The sequence below is a fragment of the Brassica rapa genome, chromosome A05 (genome assembly GCF_000309985.2).
Source record: "Brassica rapa cultivar Chiifu-401-42 chromosome A05, CAAS_Brap_v3.01, whole genome shotgun sequence".
Classification (NCBI taxonomy): domain Eukaryota; kingdom Viridiplantae; phylum Streptophyta; class Magnoliopsida; order Brassicales; family Brassicaceae; genus Brassica; species Brassica rapa.
Window position 1 is genome coordinate 5210241 of NC_024799.2, and position 24263 is coordinate 5234503.

Sequence of the window (24263 nt, forward strand, 5' to 3'; positions counted from 1 at the left end):
ACCAATTTGAATCGTATACTTTGGTATAAATCAGATTTTGTTAAAAAAAAAATCGGATAAAACCAAGTTGCTTCCTAGACTAAGGGTGTGATTGGTAAATTGTCAGCGTAATTAAGAAAACAAAACATGGAAGAAAGAGAATGAACAGAAAAAGGAAACGAGAGTAAATGTTTACTCCACTCAAAGCTAGTGAAATAATTTCCACCACTTTCAGCTATATTCAGCTAAGATACTTTTCAACCTGATTGGTAAATATTAAGCAGAAAATAGAGTAAAACAATTTTACTCTAGAATATTTACTCCAAAATGACCATTCAGTCACACTTTAATTTTTAGAACCACGAGAAATGATAATACTAGTGGACGAAGGAGTCAAGGTACCAAGAAGCTTTTCACAAGCCGTATAATTATTTATTTTATTTAAATTACCGTATAGTTCGAAAAAGAAAAAGAAAAATAAATTAAATTACCGTATTTGTCAGTGGGGTCATCTAAATATCGTGTGACTTCTGAGACTTACGTAATCTTCTTCAGAAGAAAGAACACAGAGATCATCCATGGCTACGCTCTTCACCACCACCACCACCTCTCGTCCTTTCCCCGCAAATCCGAGCAAGACCTTCTCTCCTTCTATCTCCCTAAAGCCCAATGCTCTCTCTTTCTCACTAACCCACCACCGTCCTCCCAGACCTCTCCGGTTTTCCAAAATCCGATCTTCTCTGCCCTCCGAATCAGACTCCGAACCGGAAGGTGGGTATTCCATCACAGACGAATGGGGCGAGCAACCGGCTGAACCGGAATCTCCCCCGGATAACGCCCCGTCCGCGGTTTCAGACGAATGGGGCGAGAAATCCGAATCCGTACCCGAGGAGTCCGTGACCCGGTTCGCCGAATCGGATCCTCCGACGAACGAGGACGAGTGGGAGGAAAGAGAAGCTGATGATGGAGTGGACAAGACTTGGGAGCTGAAGAGGTGTTTGGCTGATACGGTGTACGGAACTGAACTAGGGTTCCGAGCTGGATCTGAAGTCCGCGCGGAGGTTTTGGAGATCGTGAATCAGTTGGAAGCTCTCAATCCCACTCAGGCTCCGGTTGAGAATCCGGAGCTCCTCGACGGCAATTGGGTTTTGCTGTAAGTTTAACTGAATCTATTGGTTTTTGTTTTGTTGTAGTAGAAACCGTAGATTGTGTCTGAAACAGATTTGAGTTAGTTTTGTGCATGAGATTGAGACATTAGGTCATGTTCGTTAACTTGTTGCTTCAATTTGGGACCAGTTGCAAGATTGTTGTTCGTTTTTGTGTCGGGCGACCAGATCACAGTTTGCATGTTGTTCGTTTTTTGCTGTCCTGTTGTTGTTGTTGCAAGTTACAACAAATAAACGAACAAGGCCTTGAATCTTTGACTGAAGCCAAATGATTATTACTGTGAATAGATTTGAGATAGTTTCTGAATGAGAATGAGACATTGTTGAATCTTTGATTGAAGCCACTGTTGGTTTGTATATCTTTGTGGGGTTAATGAAACAGGTACACTGCCTTCTCTGAGTTGCTTCCTCTACTAGCTGCGGGTTCGACACCTTTGTTGAAGGTGAAGAGTATAAGTCAGTCTATAGACACAAAGAGTCTCTCTATAGACAACTCCACTACTCTCTCCAGCCCCTTTGCAGACTTCTCCTTCAGTGCTACTGCTTCTTTTGAAGTTCGAACCCCTTCAAGAATTGAGGTAACTTGAAAAACATTCACATTTTTAATCACAAATTTGTTGAGTAATTGTCATATTCATCATTCTGTTTGTCGTAATGTTAGGTTTCTTTCAAAGAAGGTACGCTGAAACCACCAGAGATCAAGTCAAGTGTGGATCTCCCAGAGAGCGTGGGTGTCTTTGGGCAGGAGATTAACCTTTCGTTCCTGAAGCAGTCTTTGAACCCTTTACAAGATGTGGCAGCTAACATTTCAAGGGCAATCTCTGGTCAGCCACCTCTCAAGCTTCCGTTTCCAGGGAACCGTGGCAGCTCTTGGCTATTGACCACTTATCTCGACAAGGATCTCAGGATTTCGAGAGGAGACGGTGGGCTTTTCGTGCTTGCTAGAGAAGGAAGCTCTCTGCTTGAGCTCTGAAATGTTTGACGAGGTATATATAGCAAAGCAGGCTTCTTGTAAAAACAATACTCACTAGAGAGACATCATCATAATAATGCTGAATGCAAATCATTGGACCAGTTTGGTTTCCCTTAAATACTCTCAAGTTGTAATCTTGTACTCACTTGCTCGTCACAAGATTAGTAAAGAGAGAAAGTTGAAGGAATGAACGAAAAAAGTAGAGTAGATATGGATGTTCAGGTATATTTATGCATATCGGATCGGTTCGGATATTTATTTTTAGTTTGTGCTTGTTTTTTAGTTCAAAGAGTGTTTCTATTTTATTGCTCTTGGTATCCGTCAGCTACTTATAACATGAGAACCAGTTGGAACGTTCTGAAAAGCTTTGGTGAATTTTGGCGACTTCATCTCTGCCTCATCCATTGCAAAATGTCCTTCCTGATAAAACTATCAAACCCGCCTCTAGCGTTAATAGGTTTCACAAGACTGGAATCACTATAAGGCCTGTACTGAGTGGTACTTCCAACGGGTCTCGGCGGCTTGATCTTCATCATCATCGAGATAGTCGGCGAAAACTTGGGCCTCAAGTTCCTCAAGGACAAGAACAAGCTCCTACCGACTTCACTACTCTGAGGAGTCTTCGCGCTGACATGCGTTTTGAGACGCGTTGAATCTAATAGCCTCTTCGCAGCCTTGCCTACGCTTGGCTCTATTTGTTTTGGCCGTAGAACCTGAGCTGATGGCTTCATACGGTCGAGCCCTCGGAGAATCCAGTTTCCAAGGCTCCGACCAAACTCCATGTCTCTTTGCTGTATGGTCTTGTGGACCCTAAGTGCCACATCAAATATTTGATGAGTCCTCCTGCATAAAGAAAAACACAAGTCCTATTAATCAACAATCGTTTAACTAGATCCGAACCGGTTCTGAACACCAGAATCAAATCAACTACTAAACCGACTCCTAAACCGGGAATCGTGAAATCCTCTGGAAAGAAAACACCAACAAGAAGGACGAATCTTTTGGTAAGAAACATTACCTATGGAGAAACTGTCGAATCCTTGGATGATTAGGACTAACAATCCGACGCTGGGTCTTCAATGCGAGACGGTAACTCCGCCTGAGTCCCAAGAAGTAGGCTGTTCCCAGAGCTAACTCCCACAACACCATTGCTTCCTAGAGACTTTCTTCTTCCTCTACTTATTCGAATATACCTTTATAACATTCCTCTGATAGCAGCCAGAAACTCCAGTCTCTTTCCCGTCGGAACCACAGATCGTCTTTCTTGTTTATAGTGCCGGGTTGTTTGATCATGTAATCCTCACCGTCCATTTTCCTTGCTTGACAAGATATAAGTTTTAATGGGCTTGTCTAAGATGGGCTTTTGTAACCCTGTAACATGCCTTGTTCTTTACCATTTTAGGCCCGGATTATCAAAAACAATTTGGATAACCATCGAAAAGTATTTGGATAAGGATAATTAAGATTTTCTGTTTGATTTGTATCACGATAAATAAAAATTATTGATCGAGTTATTTAAAATTTTCTAAATATACTTCAAACTTTAATATTTGTTTCAGAGTAAGGGCCTGACTGGTTTAACCGCAGCGGTTGCGGTTGCGGTTGCGGGAGTTTGCGGATGCGGGTGGTTGCGGTTTCTAGCGGTTTTAAGAGATTTGTACGACTGGTTATGCGGTTAGAAATTTGTGCGTTTGCGGGATACTTATGACTGGTTAACTACCAAATGCAGCAGCAGTTAAATAATAAATTAACAATATTTACATTTTATACAATTATAAAAATATCAAAAATAATAATATTATAATAAATATAAAATTTATATTTAGAAAGTTATAGTTTAAATTTTTTAAAAATATAGAAAATAATTTTATTTTAAAGTTTTATAATATTAATTAAAATTTAATTGATATATTTTAGCATTTTTATAATTTCAGTTTAATTTTTTTATTGAATTTTTTTATTTTTGTATTTATATTGTTTTGGAAAAAAAATAATTTTTTTTTATCCTCCCGCAAACGCCCGCAACCGCAAATGCTAGCTGGAACCAGCTTTTGAATTTATGAGGTTCAGAGCGATTTGGAGCGATTTGGAGCGGTTTAGAGCGGTTTGAGCGATTGTTGCAAAACGCCAGCAACCGCTACCAACCGCAAAAGCTGCGTTTGCGGGTGGTAGCGGGAAAATCAGTCATACCCTAAGGGCCTGACTGGTTCAAACGCAGCGGTTGCGGTTGCGGTTGCGGGAGTTTGTGGATGCGGGCGGTTGCGGTTTCTAGCGGTTTTAAGAGATTTGTACGACTGGTACTGCGGTTAAAAATTGGTGCGTTTGCGGGTGACTTATGACTGGTTAACTACCAAATGCGGTAACAGTCAAATAATAAATTAACAATATTTACATTTAATATAATTATAAAAATATCAAAAATCATAAAATTATAATAAATATAAAATTTATATTTAGAAAGTTATAATTTTAATTTTTGAAAATTTATTGAAATTGTTTTTATTATAAAATTTTATAATATTAATTAAAATAAAATAGATATATTTTAATATTTTCATAATTTCAATTTTAAATTTTTTATTAAATATTTTTTCTTTGTATATATATTGTTTTAAAAAAAAAAGAAAAAATTTTACCCTCCCGCAACCGCCCGCAACCGCAAACGCTAGCTGGAGCCAGCTTTTGAATTTATGAGATTCGGAGCGGTTTGAAGCGGTTTAAGGCGATTTGAGTGATTGTTGCAAACCGCCGACAACCGCTACCGACCGCAAAAGCTGCGTTTGCGGGTGGTAGCGGGAAAACCAATCGCCACCTAAATCAGTAGCAGATACGACAACTCCGCGTTAGTTAGAGTTAGAAAGAAATAATACAATATTATCACAGTAATTATTCCCTAATTAATTTCGATAATCATATGCATTTTTTATTTATTTGGTTAGTTTCTCTCTCTCCTACACTTATCTCTCTTGTATCATTCATTTCTCTCTCTCTCTCTCTCTCGGCGCGATGCAGAGGCTTTCGATAGACTCATCAGCTTCGAAGCTTCATAGCTACGGAGGACGGAAGGACGACACCTATGATCACGATGACTTAAAGCACAAGGAGTCACTCTCCTCTCCACCTCTTTCTTCCTCATCGTCCGCTGCAGATTACGACGATGACGAGCTCAAGGACTTTAAGCCGCGACGGTTATCGCTGCAATCGTCGACGCATCAGAACGGAGAGAAGCTTGTTCACTTCATCCCCGTCCTCACTCTTATCTGTTTCATCATCCTCTACCTCTCTTCTCACGCTCCGTCGCAGTCAGGTTCGTTCACCAATTGTAATCCGACGATCTTCAATGTGTTTAATTGTTTTCTGATCGGTTTTTAAAATGATCTCAGATTTAGCTCAGTTTAACGGATTCATGCGTCGTTCAAAGCATCTAGGTATGGACATTGCAGATTCGTTTCCAATCTCTCGTACTTGAAATGTATCTCACTGATTGTTGTTTCCTCCATTAGAATCCGACGAAGATGGCGAAATCTCGAGGTTGATGATCAATGCCGACGCTCTGGCTATCCGTAGTAGCATAAGGAACTTAAAAGAGACGTCGGAATCGCTTCCCCGTCGCCGAACTTCTCACCGGAAAATAGCCGACTTCTAGATTTTGTTTGCTTCATCGTCTTCCTGTAGAATAATTATCTTCGTCACTTGCATGTTGATTCGTTCGTTCAAACTCAAAAATCGCGAATCGTGTTTCTGTTATATAATTCGAAATTGGCGTCGCCGGTTAACAATAAAACCGGCCGGCGATGGAATAACCGTCATGCTAGCGTGCGCTTTGTATGGGAGGCGTAGGTTAGAGTGTGCCTAGGAGTAGTTATGCTATCCAGCTGGAGTGTTGGACCGTACAGAGCCTCGTGCTTAATACATCGGAGTTAGAGCTACCAATCTCCTCTGAACAACAATAATAGTATAAATAGTAGTATTTTCTCACATTATCCATGGACATTATCTATGTATCAAATTTTATAGCTTAAGCTTTGGTCACGTTTGTTACATTAAAAATAAAAAATCCAAAATGTTGATAACCTAGTAATAAGAGAACATGATTGGTTACCGAAATTTCAAAATTAGCTTAAAATCTGTGAGAGATTATAAATCTAAAGTTCAAAACGGTTAATAAAAAAAAATCTTTAACTCATATTCTCTAAAATCTTAACCAATCCTACTGAAACGAAATCTTAGATTCTCGAAGATAAATAAGGGCATTTCCATTTATATTCTATTTTTTCCTTTAAAATGGAATAAAAGTGAATATGGAATAAGGAATGTTCAATCCAACTTTATATCTCACTCCGTAATGAAAATTACTTCATACATGGAGTAATCTATTTTTTGTTTGTTCATCATTCTATTATAAAGTAGAAAATGGAATAGCGTTGGAGTAATTTTACTCCGTTTTCACTTTTACTTCATTTTGAAAGAAAAAATAGAATTTTACGTTGGAGATGATCTAATCACCAACGTCTGTTGAAGATTTATCCAAACCGATCACATTATTGCTGAACTAAAATCCAAATAAAGTGAAGGAGTCGAACGTAAAGCTTAATGCCAAGTATAAAACTTTGTCTACGGTTTCGACATATCAACGTTATCATAAGGGTCCACTTGATGAACATTTTGATTAACTGATCAGAAAAAGAGGCATTTGGTGAGAAACTGAAAATAGTGATGCCACGCGGTCTGTCATAATGACGACTGTCACTTTAAGCCCACCACATCATCACCGTGGTCCGTGACGCTCTGCCTGTATACGTGGCAGTTCACTATTGGCTCATTTGGTTAATTACCTTTAACCTTTTCTTTTATCTTGGTGATGCAGTTTCCTCTTATTATTTGTTCTTTCTTCTAAGTGGAGTTAATAACTTAAACCATAAGTTTGTACATAGAGTCTACTTTGTCATAGGATTCGCTTTCTTATAGATATTTAATATGTAATTAGTAACTTTATCCAGGATATCGCATCAACCTGATACAAATGACATTGATGTTTCTTTTGACTAACTTCTAAAAAGATTCCTTTTGGAGTTGGTTTGTCTGAGCTTAATACCAATGGCATAGTAGTTCACATGATGATAGACGTTTTCAACTTATGGTTTGGAAGTCTGAGATAATTTCCCAATACAATGTGTCTAACTACTGACAATGTTTCTACTTTCTAGTGAATATAACAAGGACTATAGAAGGAAAACAATGAAATCAAGTAAGTACTGCTTGGAAGATATAACACCAAGATACTAACCCAAGATTGTTTGAAATAACTTGATACATATGAAGTAAGCAAAGGAGCAAAATAAATACAAATCAAACTATCAAAGCAAGTAAAAGTAAATTTATCGACAAAATAAAAAGTTGATTAGTAATAGACTAATAGTAAAAGGAAAAAAAAACAAGCAAATGAAGAAAAGAAGAAACAAAAAAAACAAGTAGAAAAATAAATTGTGAAATTGTTTTAGAGGTCAACGTGGCACTTGGTAGGATGAAACTGCAACCCTCCGGTGGAACCAGAGGAACTCAACGGAACCTTGAGATGACACTTAATCTTGGGCTTAAAGGCCCACGAGTTCAAAAACCCAAACTTAAACCTGATCTTAAACCTCAGCGTCACGTCGATCCTGTAAACCCCAGACTTCCTATCCTCCCTGAGATCCTTCCGGCCACCGGAACCCAGCAAAACCAAACTCTCTCCGTTCAACTCCGTCCCAATCTCCTTCGTACTCTTACGTCCCTGGTAAAACGACTTCATATCCACCTCAGCAAAACGCTGGTCACCGTAATAACCCCTCGCCTCTAACCGATCATAATGTATCCCGAGACGTTGATTAGGGTTACGAACCGAGAAACTCAACGAGAGGTTGTAATGTAGTCTATTGCTCTGTGGTTCGAGATCGAATCTCGTTAAATTAGCTTCCGTGACTTGGAACTTCACGACGTTGGGTCGGAGTATGAACCAGAGGATCAAAGCGACGACTCCGAGGCAAACGGCTATACCGATGAGGATGTTGCAGACGATGCTTAGGATGCAACCGCCGCAGCAACCGAGGCAGTTTAAGAAGCAGCGGCAGACGCTGCAACCTACTTCGCCGCCGCGTCGGGCTTGGCTGTGGTAGGTTTGTGCAGGAGGATAGATCGGAGGTCCGTATCCGACCGCCATGGTTTCAGAGGGAATCTAAAAGGGTATAACGTGAGGTAGGTTTTTTTTTTTGTTGAGTCTTCTTGATCAACAAGGCAAAGGGTTATGTAGATGTATGTGCTAAATAATGTTTTCTAATCTCCATATATATATTGGGATTAATCCTTGTTCGTTTAGGAATCTGAACTCGTTGAAGAGGCGGTTGATATTTGATATTATCATCCCACTATATAAAAGGGACTATTTTTAAGCTTCCTAAAGCTAGCCACATGCTCAAAATAATCAGGGCCAATCAAATTGTCACGTCACTGCCAGATTAGGCTTCAAATTAAAATCACGATCGGGCTTCCTGTGCGCTAACTCATTCTCCGACTCCGTATTTTTGTTTTGCGCCATCAGCCGAAGTGAAGCCAAACTCAGATAATTCACTTTCACCCAGCCCAGCCCATTAATCCCATCAATCTGATAATTCACTTTATCCCAGCCCAGCCCATTAACCCTAATCTACGTATTGTTGAGACTCAAGCCAAAGCGCACACAGCTTTCTCATCCTCTGAATAACCTAATCGCCGTCTCCCCCATTTACCTTTCTCTCATGACGACCCATCTCGAAGCCCATTCCCGAGCCACTCTCTCATAAGCATAATCCCGTGTTCTAAACATCCCGTGTTAAATTTTTTAAAACACTCATATCTTAGAAATAGTTTAGAAAATATCTTTATATAAATGTTTTTTCTTGAATAATATTTAATTATAATTTTTTGTATCTTTTTAACTTTTATAATAAAACTATTGTTTTCAGATAGCTACAAAATATAAATAAGAATTATCTTATTTTAAAATTTTTTGATAATTTTATTATATTATTTTAAAATCATTTATTTAATATTAATATAACATATAAATTTTATATGATTTCCCACTATATAAAAGGGACTATTTTTAAGCTTCCTAAAGCTAGCCACATGCTCAAAATAATCAGGGCCAATCAAATTGCCACGTCACTGCCAGATTAGGCTTCAAATTAAAATCACGATCGGGCTTCCTGTGCGCTAACTCATTCTCCGACTCCGTATTTTTGTTTTGCGCCATCAGCCGAAGTGAAGCCAAACTCAGATAATTCACTTTCACCCAGCCCAGCCCATTAATCCCATCAATCTGATAATTCACTTTATCCCAACCCAGCCCATTAACCCTAATCTACGTATTGTTGAGACTCAAGCCAAAGCGCACACAGCTTTCTCATCCTCTGAATAACCTAATCGCCGTCTCCCCCATTTACCTTTCTCTCATGACGACCCATCTCGAAGCCCATTCCCGAGCCACTCTCTCATAAGTATAATCCCGTGTTCTAAACATCCCGTGTTAAATTTTTTAAAACACTCATATCTTAGAAATAGTTTAGAAAATATCTTTATATAAATGTTTTTTTCTTGAATAATATTTAATTATAATTTTTTGTATCTTTTTAACTTTTATAATAAAATTATTGTTTTCAGATAGCTACAAAATATAAATAAGAATTATCTTATTTTAAAATTTTTTGATAATTTTATTATATTATTTTAAAATCATTTATTTAATATTAATATAACATATAAATTTTATATGATTAAAATAAAATTCGTTTTTAATTATATATAAAATTCATTAAGGGTATTCTTTTATTTAACACATTAGCGAATCAGTTAGAAATTAATAATAAATCAATAACCTATCTAAAAGTCTAAAACCTAATAAAATATGACAAATAAGAATAACTAACTAAATTTTAATATAAAATAGAAATTTAATATTACTAATAAAAAATTCATTTTTAATATATATATATATATAATATTAATTAAGGGTATTTTTAAATTAATAAATTAGTGACTTAGCTAAAAATAAATAATAAATCAGTGATTTAGCGAAAACCTAATAAAAACATGATAAATAAGTAAATTTACTAAAATTATGGATAATATAAAATATAATTGATTCTTTAATACAAAATTAAAATAAGAGTTTTGTTAAATAAAACATAAGTTTGCCGTATCGGTCTAACAAAAAAAACAATCATTAATAGTGTCGTAGGAATTATGTTTTTCCCATTAGCGAATAAAATTGAAGCATAGTGTTGGAGGATAACTCAACGTGTAGACAAGATTATGGAGATTGACATGGGAGTTGAGGTAACGAACACAACTGTTCTTTCGCAAAGAAACGCTCCTGCTAGACATCCTGGATAAATGAAAGAGACATATCTTGACTTGGCTTTGTGTTAATGGATGGTGACTTTCCAATGCTGTTTGGAGTAAGGACCGATATACACGCACCAAATCACCACTGTAAGCGGAAGCTGAAGGTTTGCTATGGGCAATGCAAGTGATACTGAAGTTTAGACACAGAGAGATGGTCTTTCAATCGACTGTGAACAACTGGTTATGCTTATTCAAAAGGAGAAAGATTGGCCTGTGTTGGACTCGGAGCTCAACGAAATACAGGCTGTATCTAAAGAATTTTCTGAACTTTCTATTGCTTATATTCCTAGAGCTTTAAAATTCCGTATGAATAGCCTAGCAAAAGGTGTCTGATCACGCGCATCTCAATCAGCTTTTGTAAACCCTTTTGCACCAAGTTGGCTAGCCCCACAAGCTAGCATGAGGATGTCAAAAAAGAGAATAAAGTTAAAAGTGAAACTAAATATCTCAATGAACAAATTTATCAGAAGTCCATATTTATGTGGATGTCTATATAGGACAAACAATTTTTTTAGACAATTATAGAATATAGTCACGAAAATCAATCCTAATATATATAATTTAAAAAAACCATCAAAATTTTCAATATTACACCAAATAAGAATATAAAGACCAACTATATTCTCTTTATGTATAATGTGTTGTGGTAAGATTCAAAAAAATTAACTTACTTTACAGTAAGGAAAAACTAGATTTTTAATTCCAAATTTACAATAAAAACATAACATTTTATAAAACTAAACAATTGACATAATAGTACAAAAATATGAAAAAAAAAAACAAAATACTATCCGCGCGTAGCGCGGACAAGGACCTAGTGTAATTATAAAAAGTAATAATAATGTGAAGCTTAAAAATTAGAAAATGCAAACTGAAACATCTGATGCTCAAAATAACGAAAGCAAACTGATACATAAGCAAGCACTTTTCATTCATTCATTGTACCAGTTTTGGAATATTTGTAATTCGCCATACAATTATTTGTCTATATAAGTTTGAGCTACTATTCATTTATATATTTATCCAAGCTTTGGCCAAAAAAAAAAATTATCCAAGCTACACTATATAAAAGTTGTAGATAGTCGACAAAAAAAAGTTGTAGATAAAAATAAATACTACTCCCTCAGTTTCTTAATGTTACATATTTTAACTTTTTCACATATTTTAATAAAACATATTAAATTTGCATAATTTTTTGTGTTTATATTTATTCCATAATTTTAAGCCAACAAAAATTTAGTAAGTGCAATTAAGTTTTTTGAAATTTGAAATTAGTTAATAAAATATGTCTTGAAAATATAAAAAATAAATCTTTTAAAAATAATTATTTTTCTAAAATATGTAATATTAAGAAACATACGGATACGGAGTAGTAATTACTAAAAATACCGCTGTACAAAAGTTAAATTTCATATTTCAGCTATTTACTTAATCAATACTATTAAAACTGAAGGGCCTTTTTTGAGGTGCCCTTGGAGTTTTAAAGTATTTACAGATTTCTGCCACTGAAATATTTTTAGTGTATGCTTTTAATTAAATGTTTTATCTTTTTCCAGAAATAAAACAATAAGAAAATAAAAATATTGTGAATCAGTTACAATAAGGAATATTCCCAAAAAAAATTCAATTAACCAAATCTTTTTGAAACTATTCATATCGCAACCTACAATCCCTTTTAATATATATACTACCATCTAAGCTATTGTGTACCATCACGAAAATCTTAATATTATCATGTGGCATACAAAAATTGGCTACAGAGGTGAAGTTTGAATCAAAATGATGATTATCATTTTGGTAAAATTGGTTGATCTGAGTGGGATGTGGGTATGATGGGAAAGGCCGAAGGACATTGCTGTTCAAAGAAGATTGACAATATTTGTGGTGCTTTTTGAAGTCAGATTTGGTCTGCTATCTCTTATTTTTTCTTTTAGAATTGCTCAAGATTTGTGTAATGTTATTATAGAGAAACAAGATTTCGCTTTTGTTTTCTGGAAACTCCAAAATGTAACATTTGAGTTTTTTCTTCTTCTTTTTTGCTGACCTGAGTTTTTTGATGGATATGATATCATCATTTTAGTTATATAAACCACTCCTATACTATGGTTAATTTTAGATACATGATCCGTAGTCTCATAACTTTAAACAAGTGTGATATATTAATCATATTGTTTTGTTTCCATACTTTTTTAACAACTACTGTTTTGTTTCAAAAAAAACATCTGATTCTGTCATAAATATGGTTTCTTTTAACTTGGATTGCAGAGAGCAGCTGGACAATTCAGTAGTATGATCTCTATCTATTTGTACAATCTGATTTTAGGTGAAACAACTGGTTTTGTTAGTGTGGAGACGGATGGATTAATAGGGATGCTGTGGTTCTTTATCTGAAAAGAGGAGGGATTTGAACTAACTTTTCAGAAAAACTGGGAAACTTTTGCTATGGGGGATGAAGGATGGTTTTAAGAGGAAACTATGATTATAGAATACTACCGATACTTATCCCTTTCATGTATTTGGTTGCTATTATTTGACTGAGGTGATTAGATGGATATGTGATGTATGACGTTTATATATTTCTGCAGTGACAAGGATTATTTATCGTCTGGATCATTGGGGAGAAGTTTAGAAAACAGTAATGAGGATACCTGGTACCAAGATTTTGCTTTATGCATCAATTTGGAGATGGAGTTATAGGTGAATACACGGGATATTTACTCGAGATCAGGGTAGGTCTAAAGAAGTTTTGTATTATAAAAAGGAGTTTGGTTTCTCAAATATTATTGTGGTTTTTTCGGATTTTCAAGTTTTGGGAAATGTTTATGCGGGTTATGGATATCCAGCTTACTTCTCTTAATTTTTACATTTTTAAATTGTAAATTTTTACATGCATACACATTTGTATTATTTGTATTAACGATACTAAAATAAACAATATGTTTGTCATTGCTTATAAACCATATGTTACACCATCATGCTCCAACACTAACTTCAATATGTTTTCGATTTTTTCAAATTGACATGGTATTATATATACATAATAAAGCTTAATATGTTAATTAGTATTTCGGCAGTATTCAAAAGTATGAACTCCTAACATATATGATCATAACTCAATAAGCTCTACTTTACAGAACCTTAAACCCCAAATCATTTAATTTATTTTCCTCCTCATCTATTAAAAATAATCCAACAAACTATAAATATGATAACTATTACATAAAAGCCGATATATTAAAAAAACAATATATTTTTGATACTCAAATTTCTGATTATACCGATATCTTTATTAACTATGTAAAGCACAGTTTGCGTTATCATTATAGTTGCAAATCTTTTTTCAAATCAAGAATAAAAAATAAAACAAGAAAATCATAAGTTTTGTGACTTCAGTTCGCCAGTTCAGGCTCAACTCCTCGCTTTACGTTAGCGGACCTATGGCTCGGGCCGGGGCTCCGCGCTCTTTCTTTAACATTTATACGAATATACTAAATAACAAACTAGCGGCCAATCATTAGAGTTACAAATTTTCCACATATCAATAACAAAAAACAAGAAAATCGAAAGATTAAAGAAAACAATAACTCCAGATCTTGCTCTTCTTTAGATATAAAATATATTAATAACATTAAATTTTGAGAAAGTTTCCGAAATAGACATTTTTTAAGGTTTTTGTCACAAAATAGATTCTTAGGAGAAAATGACCAAAATGTTTCATTTAATAGATAAAAGACTCTTAAACCCTAAATATATAAATACAAATAATTAAATAACTAAATAAAAAATAACAACAAATAAAAAATAAAAAAAATATTTTTTATAGTTTTAAATTATTTTTTTCAAATTCAAACTTTCATTTTTTATTTGATTTTTTAAATTTTTCTATTTTTCTCAGATTTTATTTTTTGAAATTCAAAATTTTTTTCTAACTATTTTTAAAATTTATTTTTATTTTATAAAATTTTAAAACTCCATCCCTTAACTTTAATGAAACATTTTGGTCATTTTAATCCTTAGAAACTATATTTATGACAAAATCTTTTTCAAGGCTATCCTAAGATAGTTCTCTTAATTTTTTATGTAAATAATTTGGATTTATTCACCATTTATTCAGTTAATTAATTTCAAAAAATTACTTATAATTAACTACGCATGCTTTAAACTAGATTCACTTTGGGTTTTATGAAAATATAAAAACATGACTCGAACCCAACATTACATGAACAATCCGAAAAAGTATGGTTTCTAAATGGGTCCGAAAACCCCAAGCCTAACAATTTGAAAACTTAAACTCGAACCGATATAAACCTAAAACTTGAACGCACATTACTATGAGATGTCAAAATAAATTACTTTCAATTATAGATGTCAAAACTCAAATATTAAAGCTCAGACAAAACAAATTAGTCTGTTAAATTAAAAAAAATAATCAAAATGTTATCCCGCGCTTTCAAAGCGCGGGTCAAAATCTAGTTAACCATATTAAAATACGTGTGAATCACATGAAGTATAATATCTTCGAGGATATGGCAGCAGCTGCGACTCTGAGATTAACGATTCCTTTAGCATTCTCCACTCACCCTCTAACCTCTTCCCTACGGTTCCGAGCAATCAAATCAATCGGCAAGGAGACATCATCCTTCAGAACGGTGAAAATGGCAGCTAATGCTGTGTCTGACCCTGAAACGACGTCGTCTACTTCCAGAGTCATCGATTCCCATCTCCACGTCTGGGCTTCTCCTCAAGAGGTCGTGCTCTCACACTTTCTTAACTTGAATCCATTCTACTGAATCACTAATCTGATGGATCATCAAATATGTATGTTTCAGGCCGTGACTTATCCTTATTTTCCAGGCCAAGAACCTACATTGACTGGTGATGTCGAGTTCTTGCTCAAGGTTCTAAGCTCAGCTCAACTCAAACACTCTCATGGGTTTTAAGAAATTCTGGGAAAGATATCATCTTTGACGCCATTCCTCTGTTTTGTTGACTTAGAACATGGGAGATGCAAGAGTAGATGGAGCTCTTATTGTGCAACCCATCAATCACAAGTTTGATCACTCTTTAGTTACAAGGTCTCATCCTTCTTCTTTTATTCCTGAATCTTCATGTTCCTCAGTGATGTTCCAAAGCTTATGAAACAGTTTGCTTTTCTCATTTCGTTTTACTTATGGTGGATCTGTCTCGCTGCCTTTTTTTCTTGTCAGTAGATCACAATGGGATGCATAATGTATTACTGGGAAGTTGTTTTTTTTCTTTTGGTTCTGTGTGGAAAAATCAAATTTTTACTGATTCTCCAATCAATGCAGACCTTAGATTGCTTGTGATGTCAGCTATGTAATCTAAGCTTCCTTTTGTAAGATAATTTTGTTTTCTTGTTGACAGTGTTCTGAATAAGTACCCGTCGAAGTTTGTTGGCTGCTGTCTTGCAAATCCTACAGAAGATGGCAGTGGGATTAAGGAGCTTGAGAGTCTTGTTCTAGAGGTATTTCCTTTACCTCTTTCTCAAAAATATCTCAAAAAGCATATCACAGTTCTCTGAGTTTTTAGACTGTTAATTGTAGAGTAATTACAAAGCTGTTCGGTTCAATCCCTACTTGTGGCCGTCGGGTCAGAAGGTACCAACTCTCTATTGATTCCAGTGACCTTGGATCATGTTTCCATTTTACTCTTTTTTAATTATCAATGGTTTTTCACAACACAGATGACGAATGATGTTGGAAAAGCTATGTTCTCCAAGGCAGGGGAGCTTGGTGTGCCTGTTGGCTTCATGTGCATGAAGGTCTGGTAGTAATTTTGACCTTTGTGTGCTCCAAAGTTGTGTGGTTTACGCGAAGATCTGTCCTTTGAAGTTTTTGGTTTACTCTATTCAGGGTCTGGATCTGCACATAGCAGAGATTGAGGAACTGTGCACAGAGTTTCCAAATACAACTGTTTTACTAGATCACGCTGGATTCTGCAAAGTACCAGAGTGAGCTGTTCTCTGCTGTTCTGAGAGATAATGATCCCTTGAAGTTCATAAAGAACATATTACTAATAAATTCATGGTTTCATCAACCTGCAGAAATGGTGAGGCTAAGGATACTTATTCTCAACTCATGGAGCTCTCTAGATTCCCACAGGTGAAAGAAAAGGACAATCCTTACTTTTTAGATTTCGAATCATATGAGTCTGAGGGAAGAGTTTTGAAACAAGCAGGTATATGTAAAATTCAGTGCTCTATTCAGGATATCAAGAACGGGCTTCCCCTATCAGGACCTAGCGCCTCTCTTATCTCAAGTTGTGTCCAATTTTGGAGCAAACCGTGTCATGTGGGGCAGGTAAACTTTATTTCGTTACACCAAAAGAAAACTTTTTATATGAACGAACAATACATGATTCGAAATATGGATTGGGTCTGCTGCAGTGACTTCCCATTTGTGGTTCTTGAATGTGGATACAAAGAAGCCAAAGAAGCTGTGACCATTATTGCAAAACAAGCATCCTTGTCAAGTTCTGACATGGACTGGATCATGGGAAAGACGTTGATGCAGCTCTTCCCTGGACAATGGGTTCTTCCTTGAGAGGTTGCATGAGTATGAGCTAATCAAGCAAACAATGGAGTTTATATCATCGAAGACACTAAATGTATACTAATTTAGTAAACAGGCACTACTTTTCTGTATTGAAAGCCTGAAACCTGCTGGTTGATATCATAATGCTTTACTATGAGAGTTATAGAGGACATGGATACTGGCTTCTATGGTACTAGTGCTTTGTTCGACAATGTATTCTACAATGGGTGGAGACGTAAGAGTGTGATATATTAGGATTTGGTCATTTGTGGCGTTGCTGGGATCAAAATTTTTATCATGTTTCAATCACAGAGAACCAACTTTGGTCATCAAGTGTGAAAAAGAAAAAAGAATACATGTGGAGAAGGTTTGCCAGACCATATTGACAGAGAGATGGCTTTGAACAGATCAAACTAAGAAGCTCTGAATCTCATCATACTCTCAATGCTCATGAGCTTCTAGGTAATGCATCCCATCACTCCTTTTAAGTACTTAACCAAACCTTCTTCTTCTTTTTTTGAAACACAAGTACTTAACCAAACCAACGCCAGTTTCTAACCATTTAAATGAACTTAACCAAAAGATTTTAGCTTACAGAACACACTTTGGTTCAGATAGTCACTGTCTGAATTCTGATGCTTATAATATTAAATGCTATTAAGATTTTGATTGGTTCTTATTTGTCTACTACTTCCCTCTTCATTTAATCACTCACTCTCTCTCATTGTCTTCCTCTGCCTTTTAAAAGTTAAAAATCGATACTTTGAGCTCCCCTGTTACTAGTTTAGGGTTTCTTGGTCGACGTGATGAGTCATCGCCGAGATTCCACCACCGATGCAGTCCACGTCATACCCACCAACGACCCTCCTCCGGAGAATCCGTTTCCCAGCCCCGTATGGGCCGCCACTGAGGATGATTACAGCCGTCTCTCTGCGGCCAACAACGACGACACAGAGTCGCCCTGCAAGAAAACACGCGGCTCTCCCTCTCCCTCCTCCTCCTCCTCCGAGATCGGGAAAGCCTTCTTCAAGACGAAGCTCTGCTGCAACTTCCGCGCAGGAAGCTGTCCGTACGCCGCGAGCACTTGCCATTTCGCTCACAGCGCGGAGGAGCTCCGCCGTCCGACGGCGGGGGAGAGTGTGAGACCATACAAGGGAAGGCATTGCAAGAAGTTTTACAGCGGAGAAGGGTGTCCTTACGGAGAGAGCTGTACGTTTCTACACGACGAGGCTTCGAGGAACAGAGAGAGCTTTGCCGTTAGTTTAGGCCATCGTGGTGGAGGCAATGTTATTGCTGCTGCTGCTTCTCCGAATTGGAAGACAAGGATGTGCAACAAGTGGGAGATGAGTGGGTATTGTCCTTTCGGTACTAACTGCCGTTTTGCTCATGGAGCTTCAGGTAAAAGTCTCCACCTTTACAGTCTTACTAGTAACAATGAATGTGTTGTATTCTGTGGTTTTAGATAGATAATGTTTGAACAAGGGCTTGAATATGTTGCAATGTTAAGAGTAAAGTTTATGTCTTTTTTATGATGTTGTTTTGTAGAGTTGCATAGATTTGGTGGGGGACTTGTGGAAGAAGAAGAAGGTAAGATCGGAACATCTTCCACTCTTGATACAAAGAAGACAGGACAATATAGTCTTGCTTCTCCTGGAGTCCCGTCCCAACGGGCATCTAATGGGGTCAGAGTTGTAAGGAAATGGAAAGGACCGGATAGAATCAGCCGGGTTTATGGTGATTGGATCGACGATATTGAATAAAGTCTCTGCCTTTTACTACAGTCTGATTAAAAAGATCTTTTTTAGAGTTCTAACTATGTGATGTATTATTAGCGTTGTTGTAGATTGTGACTTTAACAAGACAGAGCTCTTTTTTTTTGTTGTTGTATCATCTGATTCTATTATGCCAAATCCTAATTCAGACCAAAACCGAAGTAAACCGGGGTTATCATTGTTTGTTACCTGTTATTTTTAACATTTTAACCGGTCACAAAAGACTCGCTCAAATTGCTAAGCAAAGCCACTCATGTGTTCTTTTACCATAGCCACTTCCTTCTCCTCACTTCTCTCTACTCACTTAGAAACAAAACTTTCTTTTCTCACAAGCAATTCTCATAACAAAACCTTTTCTTCCTTCCCAAGCTACTGGTGAAAGCCAGGCCGTATCAATCTTGAAATGGCGTCAACAACAACATCAACAACAATACCAGCTACTGAAGTTTTCCCTAGCGTTACCATGCCCATCACGGTAGCCTTAACCTGCGTTCTTCTCTTGGTCCTTGTTTGCGGATTCATCACTCTCTTCTTCTGGAAATGTTTTCTGCACCGGTTGTTCTCAGCTTGGACCCGTCAGAGAACACCCTACGGTGACCTGATCCGCGTCACCACCCCTCCTGAAAACATAGGCCTCGACCCATTCATCATCAAGTCGTTTCCTGTCTTCCTCTATTCATCTTCAACGATGAAAAACCAATGTACGGAATGTGCTATCTGCCTCTCAGAGTTTTCAGATGAAGACACCGTTAGGCTCATAACTGTTTGTCGCCATGGGTTTCATTCAATATGCATTGATCTCTGGTTTGAGTCACACAAGACTTGTCCTGTTTGCCGGTGTGAGCTAGACCCGGGTCTGGTCGGATCTGGAAGCCATGAGTCTTTGCATAGCACAGTTACAATTACTATTCAAGACCTGAACCATGATCAAGAGAATCCTCGTAGCGCTAGCTCAAGCAAACGGCTTACGAGGTTCTCGAGGTCGCATTCTACGGGGCATTTTATGGTGAAGATGACGGATGTTAATGTGAAGATCAAAAGAAGACAATATTACCAAACAGGAGACAGTGTCATGTTAGAGGAGAACGCTCCTAGTACTAGTACTAGTTCAAGTAAAAGGCTTAGGGAAGCGTCGGCTTGGAGATTCTCGAGGTCACATTCTACAGGGCATTTCATGGGTAAGGCGATGTATCTCAATGAACTTACTCGGTATGAAGGTGTAGAATACGGGATGGCTTGGTGATTCCATTTTTGTGATACGTATATCTTAGCAAATAAATTCCATTTTGTGTGTGTTCTTTATAGCAGTAGACATGAAAACTGTAATAAGTTCATTATACTTTTGTGTGTTCTTTATAGCAGTAGACATTTAAAACAGTAATAAAGATCTGTAGTTAGATCTCCCTAAGAATAAACTGAGAAAAGATAAGAGTCATTCCATGTGTGTTTCTTGAGAAATATTGTTGTCCTCTATTGTGTCACCATCTTCAGTTTTTGAATAGAAGTATTCTTGTGTTCTGTTGTGTTAGCATCTTCAGTTTCACTGGCACTTATCAAGCTAGACTTTAGACTGATGGGTGTTGTCCAAAAAAAAAAGACTGATGGGTCTGCCCATTCGCTCCTATAGGAGTAGGAAGTTGTAGTGGAGAAAAGAATTATTTATCATCCACCATGAGACTTTTCTGAAAACAAAGAACATAGAAGCTTGTTTCATCATAGTGAGGATGGAGAATCATAGCTATGACAGTTCAACACAACGGTACTTTAAAATGATTTGATATTAACCTATCCACACTTCATCAGAGAAGAATCTAAAGGACTTTGGAACAAGAACACACAAGGTAAGAGACAGAAGAAGAACATTGATAGAACAACAATACAAGAAGAACGAAACAAAAGGATATGTTTTATTTTATGGACCGGTTTGGTTTTCTACGGGAACCAATTGTGAACCGGATCTACCAACTTCGGTTCTGGAAGTTAACTGATGGCACGAGGAATTAACCCCATTTAGTTTGTTTATGGTAGTTGTACCAATATAATTCCACATTCTACAGAGGACCCTTCCACATACTGTAGTCGAATAAATAAAAGTCAAAAACAAAATTAAAAGCTTCCCATTAACTATTCAAATTCTATTAGAATCAAGTTTAGTCAATACAAAATCTGGTAATTCCAATTAACAACAGTATGATTTTCGGATTGATTCCTAAAGTTGTTCAAAGAAAGTTCAGCCAGACGTCCTCAATCCCATTTGCATGTGTGATGCATGTAATAAACGACGTCGTTTTAGTACCAACTTGTACTACTCACCAACCAAACCATTTCCTATTTATTCTTTTCTTCATTAAAAAATAAAAATCCAAACTCCAGAAAGATTCTCTCACAAAACTCTCGGAGAAGAAGAAGAAGAAGGTCTTCACTCGGGAGTTTAATACTCTGCTTGGAGCCAGAGAGGTTGTTTGAAGTGACATATGGCGTCGCTGGCTTTGTCTTTTCCTCCCGCCGCCGCTAAAACGCCGTCGTATTTGTCCTCGTCGTCTTCGACTGTCTTCTCCTCTTCTCTCTCGTTCACTACCTCCCAGTCTCACTCCCGAAACTCTGTATTCGCTTCTATTGTAAGCTCCATAACTCATCCGTGTGGCTGTCCATTTTTTCCTTCTCTCCATAGTAGAATCGAAATGTTGTTGTTGATTCTTCTTCTTCTTTATTGAGATTCGTTTGATTTAGTTGAGCCTTATTACCAATTTTGTCTAGTTTAAATTTCTGTTATTTTGATACAAAGGTTGTCTCTTTCTTCAGGTCTTTGCCTATGGAGTCTATTACCAATCTTGTCTAGTTTGAATTTTGATATTTTGACACAAAGGTTGTCTCTTTTCGTCAGATTATGTTTCTCGAGGTCGTTGCTTTGACCAATAGCGTCTATTACTCATCTTGTCTAGTTTGAATTTCTGTTTTTTTTTTATTGACACAAAGGTTGTCTCTTTCTTTAGATTCTGTTTGTTTAAAGGTTTTTGCTTTTGCCTGTGAAGCCTATTACATGTCTTGTCTAGTTTGAATTTCTGTTATTTTGATACAAAGTTTGTCTCTTTCGTCAGATTCTGTTTCTTAAGGTTTTTGCCTTTGCCAATGGCATCTAGATAAGTGAATGAGTTCGTTTGATTTTGTGTCTGAATTTGTTTTTGTTTGTTTGTTTCTTTGCTGGTAGAAATGCGATCTTGGGAATGGGAACCCAAGCATCCCAATCATCAACGAGAGGACACTCCCAAAGTTCTTAGAATCCGCACGGATGGAGAAATCAGCCAACAGAAGCAACAACAACACCAGGCTCAAGCTATTCTCCGGCACCGCGAATCCAGCGCTCTCTCAAGAGATCGCTTGGTACATGGGCTTGGACCTCGGCAAGATCAAGATCAAGAGGTTCGCTGACGGAGAGATCTACGTTCAGCTGGAAGAGAGCGTTAGAGGGTGCGACGTCTACTTGGTGCAACCTACTTGCACTCCGACTAATGAGAATCTCATGGAGCTTTTGATCATGGTTGACGCTTGTAGAAGAGCGTCTGCCAAGAAAGTTACGGCTGTGATTCCCTATTTTGGATATGCAAGAGCTGACAGGAAGGTGAGTAGATGGTTCTTGACAATATCTTTGCTTGATAAAAGCCATCTTCTTATGTTTTGTTTGTTGGTTGCAGACACAAGGGCGTGAATCGATTGCTGCTAAATTGGTTGCTAACCTTATTACGGAAGCTGGTGCAGATCGAGTGCTTGCTTGTGATCTTCATTCAGGACAGTCTATGGGTTATTTCGACATTCCGGTGGATCATGTGTACTGCCAGGTACATCTATAACGCCGTGTTCTTTGATAGCTATGGGCCAATGTTCAAGAAATCGATAGGTGGTGGTTAGGCACCTTATAGAGGACTAATGTTTAGTCGAACGCCTAGACTGATTTTTTTAATGCCTAGATCGATTTTTTCTTTAAAATCGGTTTGAAAAAATCGTTTTGAAAAAATCGTTTTGTTCAGACTCGATTTGCCGACTAGGCGGCCGAATTATAGAGGACTAATGTTTAGGCAGACAACTAGACCGATTTTTTGGACGCCTAGATAAAAAAAAATATTTTTAAATCGGTTTGAAAAAATTGGTTTAAAAAAATTGTTTAGTTCGGATAGAACACTGGCTATGACCTCTTCTCTGTTATGTAGTGTGTTTGTAAGATACCTTTTAACCCATTAATTATTTATGTATTTAATTTTTTTACAGCCGGTGATACTAGATTATCTTGCTAGCAAGTCAATTGCGGCAGAGGATTTGGTTGTGGTTTCTCCTGATGTTGGTGGAGTAGCCAGAGCACGCGCTTTTGCTAAGAAGTTATCAGATGCGCCACTTGCCATTGTTGATAAAAGGCGTTCAGGACACAATGTTGCTGAGGTAATAATATAATAATACCTCTTCTCTTTCAAACTCAGAGCTTGTTGTCTCAACAACACATGTTTTACTTCCTTTCAGGTGATGAACCTAATTGGTGATGTAAAAGGGAAGGTGGCAGTAATGGTTGATGACATGATTGACACCGCTGGTTAGTAGAGTTTGTCTTTAATCATATTATTGTGAGAAACATGCTAAAGACATGTTCTCTTTTCTTTTTTTCAGGAACCATTGTGAAAGGAGCAGCTTTGTTACACCAAGAAGGTGCTAGGGAGGTATATGCGTGCTGCACTCATGCAGTTTTCAGGTAACCTGTTAAACATTTTTTTTTTGTTTCTTGGATTGTCTTAAAATCATTACTTTTCTGAAGCATTTTTTGTTTGTTTGTAATGAATCAAATGGAATTAGCCCGCCTGCGATAGAGAGATTATCAGGAGGTTTGCTTCAAGAAGTGATAGTGACGAATACTTTGCCAGTAGCTGAGAAGAATTACTTCCCGCAGTTGACAATTTTGTCGGTGGCTAATCTTCTTGGTGAGACGATTTGGCGTGTCCATGATGATAGCTCCGTCAGTAGCATTTTCCTCTGACCTTCCTCATCTCATATGTCTCATTTGCATCATTTGAATGTTTTTTTTTTCTTGCTTTTGTTAGTCGGTTTAAGGATCGGTTTAGAATCCGGTTTACCAAGTTTTCTTGCTTTTCTCTCTCTTTATAGTTTAGACTTTTCTTGTTTGGTAAACATGATCTACTTGTTGATCTTGAGCCGATTTTCAGTTATGGTATACACAAGATTATAAGTTGATTCATCGTCTCGATAAGTCATGACCTTTCATCTACATGGCGCAAATGGACTCAAAAGCTCGTTTAATAGTTTGAAAATTAGCTGTGTTTATATCAAGGACCTGGTGGGAAAACAATTTTAATCGTACTTTTCTCCCTTCCGAGGCACTAAACACGAACATTTTTAC

General features: G+C 36.9%; 8 protein-coding genes across 9 annotated transcripts; 6 read left to right on the forward strand and 2 right to left on the reverse strand.

Moving 5' to 3' along the window:
• The first annotated feature begins 489 nt into the window (after positions 1-489).
• On the forward strand, positions 490-2305 carry LOC103867358 (plastid lipid-associated protein 3, chloroplastic-like). The gene is made up of 3 exons (XM_009145416.3): positions 490-1132; positions 1528-1723; positions 1807-2305. Exons 1-3 carry the CDS (start codon positions 558-560, stop codon positions 2116-2118), a joined length of 1083 nt encoding a protein of 360 aa, XP_009143664.1. The 5' UTR covers positions 490-557; the 3' UTR covers positions 2119-2305.
• On the reverse strand, positions 2090-3567 carry LOC103867359. The gene is made up of 2 exons (XM_009145417.3): positions 3137-3567; positions 2090-2961 (listed from the first exon to the last, which is right to left on the reverse strand). Exons 1-2 carry the CDS (start codon positions 3265-3267, stop codon positions 2505-2507), a joined length of 588 nt encoding a protein of 195 aa, XP_009143665.1. The 5' UTR covers positions 3268-3567; the 3' UTR covers positions 2090-2504.
• Positions 3568-5047: 1480 nt separating this feature from the next.
• LOC103867360 lies at positions 5048-5927 on the forward strand. The gene is made up of 3 exons (XM_009145418.3): positions 5048-5425; positions 5502-5546; positions 5622-5927. Exons 1-3 carry the CDS (start codon positions 5125-5127, stop codon positions 5762-5764), a joined length of 489 nt encoding a protein of 162 aa, XP_009143666.1. The 5' UTR covers positions 5048-5124; the 3' UTR covers positions 5765-5927.
• LOC103867361 (NDR1/HIN1-like protein 3) lies at positions 5771-9826 on the reverse strand. Its single transcript, XM_033291063.1, has one exon. It carries the CDS (start codon positions 8315-8317, stop codon positions 7616-7618), a length of 702 nt encoding a protein of 233 aa, XP_033146954.1. The 5' UTR covers positions 8318-9826; the 3' UTR covers positions 5771-7615.
• A 5202-nt stretch (positions 9827-15028) lies between these two features.
• Positions 15029-17367, forward strand: LOC103867362 (4-sulfomuconolactone hydrolase). Its single transcript, XM_009145420.2, has 10 exons — positions 15029-15287; positions 15369-15437; positions 15535-15614; positions 15925-16024; positions 16104-16157; positions 16244-16321; positions 16413-16510; positions 16604-16661; positions 16738-16859; positions 16946-17367. The coding sequence occupies exons 1-10, from the start codon at positions 15042-15044 to the stop codon at positions 17100-17102; spliced, it is 1062 nt and encodes a 353-aa protein (XP_009143668.2). The 5' UTR covers positions 15029-15041; the 3' UTR covers positions 17103-17367.
• Positions 17368-17406: 39 nt separating this feature from the next.
• On the forward strand, positions 17407-19053 carry LOC103867365 (zinc finger CCCH domain-containing protein 28). 2 transcript variants are annotated; one of them, XM_009145425.3, is made up of 3 exons: positions 17407-18491; positions 18639-18702; positions 18733-19053. In XM_009145425.3, the coding sequence occupies exons 1-3, from the start codon at positions 17900-17902 to the stop codon at positions 18851-18853; spliced, it is 777 nt and encodes a 258-aa protein (XP_009143673.2). In that variant the 5' UTR covers positions 17407-17899; the 3' UTR covers positions 18854-19053. The 2 variants fall into 2 exon arrangements, with proteins under 2 accessions (XP_009143673.2, XP_033147158.1); XM_033291267.1 differs by having other exon boundaries at positions 18639-19053.
• Positions 19054-19215: 162 nt separating this feature from the next.
• On the forward strand, positions 19216-21280 carry LOC103867364 (RING-H2 finger protein ATL28). Its single transcript, XM_009145423.3, is given in 2 exon segments — positions 19216-20093; positions 20095-21280. Coding segments are annotated over 2 exon segments (867 nt in total). The 5' UTR covers positions 19216-19268; the 3' UTR covers positions 20137-21280.
• Positions 21200-24113, forward strand: LOC103867363 (ribose-phosphate pyrophosphokinase 1, chloroplastic). The gene is made up of 7 exons (XM_033291265.1): positions 21200-21483; positions 22074-22484; positions 22558-22701; positions 23129-23296; positions 23375-23444; positions 23519-23600; positions 23702-24113. Exons 1-7 carry the CDS (start codon positions 21340-21342, stop codon positions 23880-23882), a joined length of 1200 nt encoding a protein of 399 aa, XP_033147156.1. The 5' UTR covers positions 21200-21339; the 3' UTR covers positions 23883-24113.
• The last annotated feature ends 150 nt before the right edge of the window (positions 24114-24263 follow it).

Bases quoted from the DNA above. Each gene is read 5' to 3' on its own strand.
- LOC103867363 (XM_033291265.1), top strand. From the start codon at position 21,340: ATGGCGTCGCTGGCTTTGTCTTTTCCTCCCGCCGCCGCTAAAACGCCG. The intron at 21,484-22,073 runs GTAAGCTCCATA...CTTTGCTGGTAG, and splicing joins ACTCTGTATTCGCTTCTATT to AAATGCGATCTTGGGAATGG. The intron at 23,445-23,518 runs GTTAGTAGAGTT...TCTTTTTTTCAG, and splicing joins TGACATGATTGACACCGCTG to GAACCATTGTGAAAGGAGCA.
- LOC103867358 (XM_009145416.3), top strand. From the start codon at position 558: ATGGCTACGCTCTTCACCACCACCACCACCTCTCGTCCTTTCCCCGCA. The intron at 1,133-1,527 runs GTAAGTTTAACT...TTAATGAAACAG, and splicing joins GACGGCAATTGGGTTTTGCT to GTACACTGCCTTCTCTGAGT. The intron at 1,724-1,806 runs GTAACTTGAAAA...TCGTAATGTTAG, and splicing joins GAACCCCTTCAAGAATTGAG to GTTTCTTTCAAAGAAGGTAC.
- LOC103867365 (XM_033291267.1), top strand. From the start codon at position 17,900: ATGAGTCATCGCCGAGATTCCACCACCGATGCAGTCCACGTCATACCC. The intron at 18,492-18,638 runs GTAAAAGTCTCC...GTTGTTTTGTAG, and splicing joins TTTTGCTCATGGAGCTTCAG to AGTTGCATAGATTTGGTGGG.
- LOC103867361 (XM_033291063.1), bottom strand. From the start codon at position 8,317: ATGGCGGTCGGATACGGACCTCCGATCTATCCTCCTGCACAAACCTAC.
- LOC103867359 (XM_009145417.3), bottom strand. From the start codon at position 3,267: ATGGTGTTGTGGGAGTTAGCTCTGGGAACAGCCTACTTCTTGGGACTC. The intron at 2,962-3,136 runs GTAATGTTTCTT...TTCTTTATGCAG, and splicing joins ATTCGACAGTTTCTCCATAG to GAGGACTCATCAAATATTTG.
- LOC103867362 (XM_009145420.2), top strand. From the start codon at position 15,042: ATGAAGTATAATATCTTCGAGGATATGGCAGCAGCTGCGACTCTGAGA. The intron at 15,438-15,534 runs GTTCTAAGCTCA...TTGTTGACTTAG, and splicing joins ATGTCGAGTTCTTGCTCAAG to AACATGGGAGATGCAAGAGT. The intron at 16,860-16,945 runs GTAAACTTTATT...GGTCTGCTGCAG, and splicing joins AACCGTGTCATGTGGGGCAG to TGACTTCCCATTTGTGGTTC.
- LOC103867360 (XM_009145418.3), top strand. From the start codon at position 5,125: ATGCAGAGGCTTTCGATAGACTCATCAGCTTCGAAGCTTCATAGCTAC. The intron at 5,426-5,501 runs GTTCGTTCACCA...AAATGATCTCAG, and splicing joins TCACGCTCCGTCGCAGTCAG to ATTTAGCTCAGTTTAACGGA. The intron at 5,547-5,621 runs GTATGGACATTG...TTCCTCCATTAG, and splicing joins GCGTCGTTCAAAGCATCTAG to AATCCGACGAAGATGGCGAA.